This window comes from Podarcis raffonei, chromosome 4 (genome assembly GCF_027172205.1).
Source record: "Podarcis raffonei isolate rPodRaf1 chromosome 4, rPodRaf1.pri, whole genome shotgun sequence".
NCBI classification, from domain to species: Eukaryota; Metazoa; Chordata; class Lepidosauria; order Squamata; family Lacertidae; genus Podarcis; species Podarcis raffonei.
In genome coordinates this window covers 55,513,563-55,526,760 of record NC_070605.1, presented here as the reverse complement: position 1 = coordinate 55,526,760, position 13,198 = coordinate 55,513,563, and the positions used below count along the sequence as shown (strand labels likewise).

The 13,198-nt window shown below is 42.0% G+C and overlaps 1 protein-coding gene across 2 annotated transcripts in view; it reads left to right on the top strand.

Moving 5' to 3' along the window:
* KCNJ6 (potassium inwardly rectifying channel subfamily J member 6) overlaps positions 1–13,198 on the top strand; it is a 118,286-nt gene that overhangs the window by 26,921 nt on the left and 78,167 nt on the right. The window contains exon 2 of one of the 2 annotated variants that reach the window (XM_053386702.1): positions 12,655–12,713. The exons of the other annotated variant lie outside the window; for it this stretch is intronic. Within the exon in view, the coding sequence (XP_053242677.1) occupies positions 12,689–12,713 (25 nt within the window). The 5' untranslated portion in view covers positions 12,655–12,688. The remainder of the gene's footprint in view (positions 1–12,654; positions 12,714–13,198) is intronic. 2 annotated transcript variants of the gene reach the window in all.

The window sequence follows — 13,198 nt, the reverse complement described above, 5'->3', positions numbered from 1 at the left end:
CATAACAGTTCTGTAGTTTTAACCAGTTGGCTTAGTCATATATTTATCTGCTCTCATTTTTATATTATTATGCTTATGCTATTTTTAAACGGAGTTACTGTGCCATGCCCTGGAGTCACTTACAGTAAATTGTGGCCTAGCAATATTTTAAAGAAATAAAGAAATTACTTGCTACCTGTTCTGTTTAACAGGATATGACAGGGATTGAAGCTAGGACTTTTTGCAAGCAATGCATTTGCTCTGACCCTGAGCTATCTGCGATCCCTTTCCTAAGAAGTAAATGCCAAAAACACCAGCCAGGCCAAAACAAAAACAAAAGCATGAAAGGTAGTGGTACAGCGTTTCTGATTCAGCTTCTACCTCTCCACACAATCTGGATGCATGCCAGGAGGCAGTAAGATGGTGGAAAGGGCTTTCGTGGGGCTTTCCAACTTGGCACACCCCAGGGCCCTCTCAGCCTCTCTTCCCCACTTCCATAGTTCCAGCACTTTTCAAGTAGGGAAGGGGTGAGAGATTGACAGCATCTCTAAGATGGTCTTGACTCATAAGCCACCAGCTGCCAAACACTATTCTAGGGTATTATGCAGACTAGATAGGACAATCACATGTTTCTCGATAGTCCTGTCTTAAAGCAGTCCAAACAACAACCCAGATGATTGAATAAATGAGCAGTGTGGTTTTCACATCAAATGATGTGAGATGATTCAAACTGATGCTAATAATAATGGCCCCACGGTACAACCATCAGATGACTAACTACTGTTGCTGGTAAAAATCTGTTATGATATTTAGCATCTGTATCCTTAACCCACAGGAGAAATACTATTTACCAATACAGAGCAGACAAATTCCACCAAGAAGCAGAAGAAGAAGCCAGCAAATTAAAACTCCCTGAGGACAATAGGCACAGTTCTACATAACCAACCAACAATGAACATCAGTCTTTACAAGGCTCTACACTTTGTGCCACACACTCCCTTGTCAAGAGCCAGTCAGTTGCAGTGCAGCAATTTTTAAAAAAACACAATGTCAGTGAATTTAACTCTATTCAAAGAAACCAAAGCAGAGCAGGCCTAGTGATCCCAGCAACTTTTCCCAGTAGGTCTTGCCCGAATGAGGCAGTTGTGAGGACTGAAGGTCCCCAACTTCCCCCACCTGCTTAGTCCACTCCTTTCCCCACGTAGTCATAGACTGTGTCTGCACACAATCTCTCCTCTGTTCTTTTCATTTCTCTGTGTGTTCTAGGAGACCAGGGGGGAGGGGAGCTGGTCACAGCAGAAGGGGGAAACTCCCTGGATTCTTCAGCAGCCTGCCTCACCACTGCCTTTTGGCCCCCCTCCTTTCCAGCCTCCTCTTCTGCCTCTGGTTCTGGACTTCTTCTGCCACAGCCTCTTCCTGCTCACTAAACCCTGTTTCCCCTTCAGCTTCTGACACCTCCTCCCAGTCTTCTCCCTTTTCTCCCTCAGACCACTCATCACCAGTTCCCTAGCTCTGAGCCTTCTTCCCCTGGGGGTTCATGTGGAGGTTCCCAGCTGGTGCCTTCCATCACTCCTCTGCATCCAGCCAATCCATGACAACCCTTTTTGTGCTGACAAGTGGAGATGGAGTTCTACACACAATCACCATTCCAAGCAAGTTTCAGTTTGATTTATGCCTGTGACAATTTCCCATAGTAGCTGACTGTAGAACCTGAGATTGGCGCCTTTAGGGGGAACCAAGGAATGGTATTTGGGGTTGCTTGAAAACAATAAATTTTCTCTCGTATTTTGTGGAGAATTGTGGACCATGCATGTCTGTTCTTGTAACTTGCATTTTCTAATTGTGTACATCTTGAAACAAGACCCGCCTGGCCAGTCCGATGACCACAAAGACGCAGAGGATGCCAGTGGCATTTGATGGGCTAGAGTTGGAATAAAATTCTCCATTTTCAGCTCAATTCCTGCATAATCCAAATTCTCTCTTTATGAACAAATAACTATCAGTGTTTTAGTGCCTTGGCAATTAATTGGATGAAATGTGACAGCAGAGACTTGCTTCATGTACTGACCATTTGCCTCTGACCGCTAAGTATAGTATTTCAGAGTACTATCAATCTAATTAATTGAAAGGCTGAACAGCACCCTGTAGACACCTTTGGCCTTCTTTATGAAGTAGACAACCTGGAGCCCTTACTACAAAATGGCACATTTATTTTGTAGCAGCAGCAGCATGCTTGCCTCCTGTTTTGATTCATGTTGGTTCCCACTCTTGAGCTCCCCTGGAAACTCCACTTTATTAATGCCATAAATCTCCATATACAGAGCAACCTATTTATTACCACAGAATGTAACTGTCTTACAACACCATGAAATGTTGATTTCCTCTAAGTTCAGACTGAAGCTATAAATTCACCTCCATCATTATAAAGATCGGGCTAGGTTTACTGTCATGTCTTGTAGGGTGTCCTCCTATATTGGTCCTCGAGTTATGAGGGATTCATATGATCTCCAGCAAACTAACACTGACAATAGGAATCCTTGAAGGCATCATGAGCTTTAGATAGATTTCCTGAATCAGGGTTGTGGGGACCTCTAGATATCATTCCTCTTTGTCAGTTACATTCCTCTTTGTCAGTGACGTTCTTTTCACCACCACTGGTGCTGAGGACCACACAGGTAGGGAAAAGGAAGGAAGCACGAGAATTTCAGGCTTGGCCTTAAGGGAAGTCATTGCATTAGAAGATTTATCTGTCTGATAGATTTGTATTCTGATACTTCAACTCTTCGTGTTCCCAGGTCAGCAAACAATAAAAACAACAACAGTAAAAATCTAAAAAATACAATAATTAATTACAATAAAAACAACCGAAAAAAATCTCTACAACAAATATAAATCCTGCTGCTCTGTTTTTTGTTTTTGTTTAGGTTGTTTTTAACTGACAGAGATGATAAAAGTAGCAAATCCCAGAGAGAATGAAGACATTTTAACTGGGCATCTAAAAGACATCAGCATAAGTACCAGCAGGTTAGCTGGGGAAAGTATTCCAAAGGCAGAGGCCACCACTGAAAAGGTATTTTTCTGTTTCTCTTTATCTCATAGCAATTGGTCACCTTAGGAGAGTTTCAGGGATCAAGCTAGATGTGATGTTAAATATGTATTTGCATTTAAAATCCATATTTTTAAATAAAAATGCAGTTAGAAACTGTGTGTAAAGGATCATTATTTAGATCACAGTAGGTAGGGAGTAGGTACAGCTTTCCTCCCCAGCTGTAATCCTGAAAAAGTTGGGGGGTTGAAGCTACAATTTGGATTGGGTACAAATCACCCAGTGGCACTGGTGGGATTTCCTCCTGAGGCAAGTAGCAGCTTTAGAGATGCAAATTTTGTCAGAACTGAAGCATTGAGAGGGATGGGTTAAACTCCCCTTCTTATCCGCTGCTGTCCTGGTATCAGCCCTTGCTGCCTACTCCAGCAGGTGCTGGTTGCCTTTTAAAGTATGTATGCTAAATGCAAGGACCCATTGAGGGGTCACGTCTCATTTGATCATCGGATGGAGATCTCGGTGACTGGGTGAATCACAGAGTTCATCCCCGTGATTCTTGAGCAATCAAAACACACATAAGACTGGATATTTTGATAGCAAAGTTGTTATTTTATGTATTTGACAAGAAACTGATTAATATATGCTATAAGGAAGCAAATTCAAATTGAACGTTTTAGAAACAGTTAAAACAAAAAACTTTTGTTAGCTTAAATGGTATCTTTATTACTAAAGAACGTACAAAACAGCAACTGTTGTTAGCTGTTGGATAATTTCGAAGCTCAGTGAGCTGTACAGATTCATACTAATCTTCTTGCTTCAATCCAGACTTTTCCCTAGCCATCTAGCCTTCCATTAACAAGTGTAGCCTAAGGTGGGGAACTTATAGCCATCCAAATGTTAATAGACTCCATCTCCCATTATCCCTTGGCAATGCTGGCTGAGACTGATGGGAGTTGGAGTCCCATAAAGGATTTTAAAATACTTGAAAGTTGAGGCAAAGGCATATTTTAAACTAAATTCTTTCAACGTCCATTGTTGTTTTTTGTAAGTTATGCTCATGGTCACATGACCAAAGAATCCATCATATTTTGCCTTTCCAGAATTTTTGAAATCCCTGTAGTAGGAAACCCTGCAAGAAATTACAGAAATGAGAGGCTTCATCCATCAAGGAGCAGAAGCATCTATACTCATCAACATGGCATTGTCTAGGGAAGAGTAAGATGTTTTCTATGTTTTGACAAGAGCAGATGTGAGCATAGGCACACAACATTACAAGGGCCTTGGGGCTTCAGACTGAACCTCCAGGTGTTACTAGGGCTTTGGGGATAACCAAATAAATGTTCTCTTTCACAGCAAAGACACAACTAAATGCATCTGTTTTTAAAAAAGGAAAAGACATGATCATGTATATTTTAAAACATTTGTTTTTTCTCCCTATTCTGCATCATATAACCTCTCAGTCATCTTCCAACAGGTAACCTTGACTATTTCCTTTTACCGTATTTTTTGCTCTATAAGTCTCTCTTTTTCCCTCCTAAAAAGTAAGGGGAAATGTGTGTGCCTCTTATGGAGCGAATGCAGGCTGCGCATAAGAGAGCCAGCGTGGTGTAGTGGTTAAGAGCGGTAGTCTCGTAATCTGGGGAACCGGGTTCGCATCTCCGCTCCTCCACATGCAGCAGCTGGGTGACCTTGGGCCAGCCACACTTCTTTGAAGTCTCTCAGCCCCACTCACCTCACAGAGTGTTTGTTGTGGGGGAGGAAGGGAAAGGAGAATGTTAGCCGCTTTGAGACTCCTTAAAGGGAGTGAAAGGCGGGATATCAAATCCAAACTCTTCTTCTTCATCATCCCAGAAGCCAGAACAGCAAGAGGGATTGCTGCTTTCACTGTGCAGCGATCCCTCTTGCTGTTCTGGCTTCTGAGATTCAGAATTATTTTTTTTCTTGTTTTCCTCCTCCAAAAACTAGGTGCATCTTGTGGTCTGTTGCGTCTTATAGAGCGAAAAATATGGTAAGTTCTTTTAAATTTGTTGGCTTCAGAATCATGCAGGCTTGTATGTTTACTCAGAAGTCAGTCCCGTTCAATGTGGCTTACTCACTAGTAAATGCATTTAGGAATGCATTCTGCTTTTACCATGCCAAATCTCTAATTTTTTGCCCATGAAGGGCATCCCAGTCACCATTCATATACAGCATCCAGTGTGTTGGCTGGGGCTGATGGGCGTTATAGTCCAAAGCATATGGAAGGCATCAGGTTAGATAGGGCTTATAAACACACATCCAGAGAAAGTTTCTTCCACTATTATTTCCTGTGATATTTCTGTGAAAAGTGGGCCATTTTCAGGGTCATAAAAAACATTTGCTTTGTACTTTCGCTAGCATACAGGACAGGGAGAACAACATGTACTGAAAATAATAATTACAAACTTTGGTTCAATAAAAGCACACTCAAATCCACCCTCTATGTTGCAGGATCAGAAAATGCTACTGGCAGTAGAAAATGAGTATATTCAAAGGTATCTAGCAATGAAAGAGGATCTATATAAATTGATATAGAAAACAGTTTCAACATAATCACTTAACTCAATGTTAAAGTCAAGAAGACTGCAACTAGCTGTCAAAAGTATTTCTAAATTATATTTTGTCACTTTCTGGACAGGGCACTTGGTTCCCCTCTTTAATTTAAAGATAAGAGAAAATCTTCAGGCTTGATTTTTTTAAAAGGGTTTGCAGCTTACTGTAATCGGATCTTGTTTGGAATTATTGCCGATGTCAAGACTTCCAACTTTGTAAATAAATACAGTGGTTTAATCCATATATACAAGATACGGCTATTGCCTTTTATTTGTTTTTTGAGCAGTGCAGTGGTGTCTTCATCATTATCATCTGAAGCCTTGCATGCAATGGACATATCAAGTTGTGTGCACCTCCACTGGCTCTATGCACCAGGGGTGTCTGGTGCCAACTGAGTCTAGTGGGGTGGAAGGCAGATAAGCCAACAGTAGGTGGAGTGCTAGGGGAGGGGTAGTACCTCTGCTGGGGGACATGTTGTGCTGCTTCTGGGGTAGTTTGTCCATCTTTGGTCCTCACGCTGTACTCAGCTCTCACCATGTGCTCCCAGAAGCTGTCAGTATGTGACAGTGGCCACACCCCAGGAAATAGTTTTGACTGGCTGGCTAAACCAGGTGAGGAGAGCTGATGTGTCTCAAACCCTTGGTGAGCTAAGGACTTCCCTTGCATGCAAAGACAGGACCCAGCAGATTGAGCGGACTAGACCAATAGTGGATCCAATGGTCAAGTTTCTGCACATGTTGTAGAGGGACGTGAGGGGCAGATGAGGCTCATCAACCTGGGAAGGTAGCCTATCTAGGAGAAGGAAAACTCTAATCCTAAATCTCCTCTGCCTTGTGGCATATTTTAGGGAGAATAAAAGGCTAAGGAATAACCCTACACAAATCTGGGGTAGAATCCCTAAGATGGTTGCCTGGTGCCTTGTACACTCCTTCTGGCAACTCCTGCAGCCCAGCTGGTGCCAAATGTATTGCTCTGCATCCTTTTGGACCACATCAACAAAGTTGAGAGAGGAGTCTTGTTGTCTGTGGAACCCAGGACCACACTGCCCAGGCTTGCCACCTAGGCAGGTCACTTCAGTGCTCCTAACTCAGTGGTTTGACTTCACCCCCAGAGGTGCACTCCATTGTCTCTGGTCATATCCAACAAGCCTCTTCACATAAATGCCCATGGTATTTGGTTTTTCTTTTGCAGTATTCACAGCCAGCTAAAAAATGCAATGTTCTCCTGTCCTTCCCCACCCCAATGTCCAAATTGGAAAGGAGATATTCTTTGGCAGTATATTAGAAATCATAACTATGGCACCATATGAGGGGGCAGGAAACCTAATAGCCTAGCCAAAATCTTCTCCTACTCAAATAGGGCTTTACTCTCTACAGCTGTGTGTAGGCTATTGCTGAGTAAGACATAATGATGACCGTTGCATTTGCCTACACACCATCACTGAGCATTCTCTATCAAATTTGTTGTAAGTAAAGTATTTAAGGATATCTTGAGCTTGAAAGCTGCTATATAACGTGAAACTCTATTATTCTCTCCTGATAGCATATCAAGCATAACACCATTTCCATGCAGTTTAAGAAGCAATTTAAAAATCCCAAGACAGTGTTCTGTGCACTAAAATTTCACAGGCGTCTCTCTTCCTGCTACAAACCACATCAAATTAGAAGCTAGTGGTTGAATTCATATCGCCAAAGAGAACATCCATGAAATGACAGGGCATTTGCATTAAAATTGCTTTGGAAAGTAACTAAACTACATACTGATTGGAAAACATATATTCATTCCCACACCTTGAAATTCCCGAACAGTAGTCAGTTGAGGGAATATCGTTCAGAAGCTTTAGCACTGCATGTTTACAAGGCAACTTCCAGCTGTTTAGAGCATCTCTAGATGCTGGATAAATCCTATCATGACAGATGTATCATTTTATGCATTATCTAACCAATCCTTCTACACAACCTGCCTGGCAGTAAATCTCACTGAAATCAACAGGATTGCATGGTGTGGATTGTAGTCACAGTGTTCTAAACTGCTCATTCTGAAGTAAGAAGAAAGCTTTATATTCTTGCAAATAATGTTATTGTTTTACATACTTCTGCTTTACATTGCCATCACGATGGTAAAGTGGGCTTATGTCATCTTTGCCAGTATAAACAGTGGAGTAATGAGTAGGTGTTAGGAAAAAATTATTTTATCTCTGCATGGCACTAGTTAAATTGTTGCTGGAATAATACATTCTGTATTAGCAAGCACAGTTTGAAAAAGAATGTTGGAATATGGGGCTGAGAAAAGAAAACAGTTGCATGAATAAAATGTTGAAGGGGGAAGAAGGCTTGTGCTGAGAGAATGAAGGAGCTTGGTATTTTTAAATGCTGTTAAATATTGTTAAGTGAGCTTACTGGGTAATGCTGAAAAACATAGGAAGGTGCCTTTTACTGTTAGTGCATCTTGCACAGTCTTTTTCACACTGCCTGGAAGTGGTTTTTCAGGGTTCCAGAAAGTGGCCTTTGCCAGCACTCCCTGGAAATGCTAGGTATTAAAGTTGGAATTTTCTGTGTGCGAACCATGCGCTTGTCTACTGCAAATACTGTGTGTGAACCATGTGCTTGTCCAGCAAATACTGGACTGTGAATGTTATGCTTGCTGTTAAACAAGGAATTCACCCAGGATAGGCTTAAGAGCTCTGTAGTGGGAAGAAAGGCCTGCTTCCCATAATCCAATATCAACTGCAATGTGCTTCATTTAGAATGCTACAGTCACATGGATGTAGTCATGCTACTGTGAATAGGATATGCCCAGGCAAGCATTCTGCAAGTGGTTAAGAGCCTGAGCTACAAACCAGGAAATCCCTGGTTAATTCTCACCTCAGCTATAAACTCACTTGATGAGAGATCCAGCATGCACATGAAGCTCCTGAGCTTGTGCAGTCTAGGGAAAGGGACATGTGAGGGACATGTTCACTGAGAGATCTCGGGGTACACTGGACCCAGCCTTTGATCAAACTGACAAAAACTTTATTGCAAGCTTAATTAGGAAGCAGTGTTTTATTTCTTTTCATTGATAAGTTGTTGAAATGAAAATATTGAGCGTCTCCAAGTCAGAATCTTCATAAATGATTGTGCAGTTTAAATTCCAACAGCTGAATGAAATTAAAGATCTGATAGCCAAACAACTTTTATCTGACATTCATTTACTATGCTAGAAAGCTCAATCGCTGCTGTGCTCAAGGATTTATGAAGGAAATCTTAATTATTGTCTGTAAATGTAATAAACAAGCTTACCACATAAAACATTCCTGAGGAGTGATGAGATTGATATAAATTCCACAATAATGTCAGTGTCTCGTGAGTAATGTCCCCTATTCCAGGCAACTCTTTGTAACATTATATTGAAGCTACCCACAATATCGTTGCAGCAAAACATACTTTTTGTCTTCATAAAAACAGTCCACCTTCTAAATTTGTCTGAACATTATCAGGCCCATCGCCAGGAGTCAGCACCATAGGGCTCCCAGGAGGACCCACTGCTTGAACCACACAGGCCCTGTGGTCCTTTCAGTACTCAACAAAAGAAAACTAACAGCCATCCATCAGAGCAAAGAAGAGCATGCTGAATCAGGCCAAAGTCTCGTCTAGTACAGCTTCCTGTTTTTTCACTGTGGCAACCAGATGCCTATGGGAAGCCTGACGGCAAGACCTGACAGCAACAGCACTGGAGCCCAGGAGGTCATGGGCGCTGCCTGTCACTTTAATTCCCCCATTATGACTCTGGGAATTAATGTAGCATTGCTACACCATGGCACTGTTTTGATGCCCCAGAGGCATTGTGGGGGAATTAAAATGGCAGGTGCTATCAGCAGCACTTGCGAGCTAGACCACCTTTTCGCTACTGTGCCTTCTGTTGTCTGCCTTGAGGGTTTGTTTACCATCATGAAGGAGCCCCATCGAGTCTCCAGTTAGAAATATCTATGCCTTTATTTATCACTATTGATGCAGCATTTGAACAAGAATTACAACATACCCATGCCCTTCTGTATTTTCAATACAGAAAATGTCATTTTAAAAAAACCCAAAAAACCAAACACTTTAATAGTTTACATTACCGTTTACTCTGTGTTCTGGACTTTAGCCAAAGCAAGTAAGGTCACCCCATTGTACTGAATCTGAGTCTAGGAATGATAATCCCACGGTATCCACCCACTGCCCCCCCTGGGAAAACTACCATGGAAAAAGAATCACACTGAAGTGCAAAAACCACACTGATGGAAGCAGAAGACTTTTCCTGCTTGGGCAGCAGAGCAAAGAACACTTTAAAAATGTTTCAGACACAGCTCAAATACTTCTTCTGCTCTGTATCCACAGGTCAGACAATCAATACATCCAGCAGTTACTTGATGCTTATAACATGACAGGAAAAGGTGTGTGCAGTGTATTTCATGCATCATAATGGACACAATTCTTCCTCTCTCTGAAGAGGCCCTATGTTTTTTGTCCAGTTCTCCTTACATGCGGATCTTTCTCAGATCCCTGAAGGTTTTTCTATTCTGAGGCAGCATTTTTCAGGTTCATTCCTCCTCCAGTATTCCCACACAGTGAGAAAACAATACGTCACAACCAAGACTTTGTTTTGTAACAGAGCAAAGGTTTTTTATAAAGTGAATCTCTTAATAATGTACAAACATGACTCCCAGAATTCTGACAAGGAAAGGGGGTACAAGGAAGGTTTCTGTCTTTGGTGGATATTGCTGAGCTGGTTTTGTTTCCATTCTTTGCTTACAGTGAAACATTTTGCTCCTAAGGGGCCAGGCTTCTCTTCAGCAAACTTTCTGGGGGCATGTGGACAGATGTGTAATGTTGTCTTTCTTGCCTACTGTCATTTTGAATTGTGATTTTGCATTGAAAGGAAACTTCCCCCTCCCCACAGTGAGGGTGCTGGGGTTTGGGGGGGGACTATATACCCACTGCCAAACATCTCCTTGCATAGTGAAAAGGGAATTCCACAAAAATTCAACACAGCCTATTGTACTTCATTTCCACTTTTCTTGGGAATACTTCATTCCTACTCAATTTAGAGATCTTTAAATTTGGAGAATTTGAGACTCCCTGTTTAGTTTTGTAATCTTTTCAGTGAAAGGAGCCCATGTCCTTATCAACCAAGCACACATTGTCCCAGAAATACTGTCAGCAAATTGCATTTGTTGCTCTGTCCCACCAACAGGGATCTATATGAGAACAATAAAACATGAAAACAATAAACCCAGGTTCCAGGTGTGCATACTTCTTCTTTTTTGTTTCCCAGTTCAATAGTATTTTAATGCAGCAAACAAATGAGCGAAAGAGAAGAAAGGTTGGGTGCAGTGAATGTTCTATTGTGTACCACATTTTTTTTAAAAAAAAAATGATTCGTCACTTTCAGTACTTTGGTTATGTTTTCAGATAATAAGCCACCCACGCAAGCTGCCATATTAATTGAATTGCCCTTATAAACAAAGCACTGTCATGGGGAGTGCCTTTCAAGAGGAGAAAGGCTTTCTCCCCCAACATAAACCTGACAGAACAGTATAATTACTGAAGCTAAACTAATATCCATATCTGCTCGGCTTCTGTGTTAAAAGATAAGAGCAAACCAGAGATTAGGGAATGAGATCCCAAAAGGAAAGCTTGTTAACAGGAAGGAAAAAAACCCTAGACCCTTCTGAAAAGGTTTTGCTGTTTTTAAAGATGCAGGCAATGCCATTTGTTTCTCCTGACTCAGAAAATGGTCTGCAGGCACCTGGTGTAATTCAAAGTGGTTCTGGCCCTGCAAGCTGCCTGCATAGGAAACATGATGTTGGGGGGCGGGGTTTAAAAAAGCAGTATCCGTATCATACATTTAAATCCGTTTTATTCCACTTTTAACAGTCATGACTTTCAGGCCAACAAATCCTGGGAACTGTATTTATCACAGAGGTACTGCTCCAAACTCCCCCCAAAAAATTAAAGTTCCCATGGTTCTTGAAAGGGGTAGGAGGAGCCATGACTGTGAAAGTGATATAAAAGTAATTTAAATATATGGAATGGATGTGGAAATAGAGCATGCTACAAGTGTAATAAATAAATGTAAAAAGGTAGATGACAGAGTAAAATACACCACTGCCTTAGACCACAATCACACCATACATTTAAAGCACACTTCAAAAACGATTTGCTATCCCCCAAGAATTCTGAGAGCTGTCATTTCTTAACGGTGCTGAGACCTGTTAAGAGACCCCTATTCCCCTCCCAGAGCTACAAATTCCAGAGAATTTGACCATCAATTCCTCTTCACAGGGAACTCTAGGAATTTGAGAATAGGAATCTCCTAGCAGTGGAAGACAGGAGTGCCTGGCGTGCTCTGGTCCATGGGGTCACGAAGAGTCAGACACGACTAAACGACTAAACAACAACAACAACTCTCAGCACCCTTTAGAAACTGCAGCTCCCAGGATTTGGGGGTGAGAGCCAGGAGGGCTCAAAAAGGTGTCAAGGTGCTTTAAATATAAGGTGTGAATGTGGCCTTATTTCCATTCACTGTGACAAAGATTGTTTAGGAAAGGGGTTATAACCCAGTGCCATACAGTCATACCTCAGGTTGAAGACGCTTCGAGATGAGCGCGTTCGAGTTGCGCTCCTCGGAAACCCTGAAGTAATGGAGCGCATTACTTCCGGGTTTCACCACTTGCGCATGCACAGACGCTCAAAATGACGTCACGCGCATGCGCAGAAGTGCTGAAAAGCGACATGCACGTGTGCAGACGTGCCGTCGCTACTTACGTTCATTTCTAGATGCGAACGGGGCTGCGGAACAGATCCCGTTCGTATCTAGAGGTACCACTGTAGTTCTTTTTTAGCATGTAAAAAGCCCACATTCAATCTTTGGCATCTCCAGGCAGGCCAAGGCATGCCCGCCGTCTGAAGTCCTGGAGAGTTATGTTGCCGGTTAGTGCAGAGGATACTGAGCTAGATGGACCAAGGGTCTGACTCAGTATACGGCAGCTTCCGGTATGCATATATTATTTTTTATTATTTTGTTTCTTTCTCTAGGAGAAGCTCGAGAGAGGGAGAGAGAGACAGAGAGATGGCCAAATTGACAGAGTCAATGAGTGAGTACAAATAGGAAGTTCTTCTTCTTGGCTTTTTCTGCCTATTATTATTATTATTATTTAGAAAAGATTCCTTTCTGAAGGCAGTCTTCATCCAGGTTCTACTTCACTCTCACTTCCATTAAATGAATCAAGCCCCCCTCACCAAGGCTAGTGTCCTGCTCTCAGTTATATGTGTGCTGTGACTAAATTCTAAAATGATAAAAAGTTCTGGAGTTCAAAGATATGTGGGAGTCAAATCTCCTCATCCAAAATGGAGGCAGACCGGCTGTAGCTACAAAATAGTTAGCAGTGAAGTCACTCTGACACATTCACAGAATACCTACCAGTATCTGTACTGGGGGTGCAACATTGTGCAATCCAATATGATGGGATTCCCTTTCCTCTCCTCACCAAGCAGTCTCTGTGCACCCCATATCTTCTCAGGAGGGGGTGCACAGGGATTTCAGGGGGAGTCCTGCTTCTTCAAGTGGAAGTCCATTGTG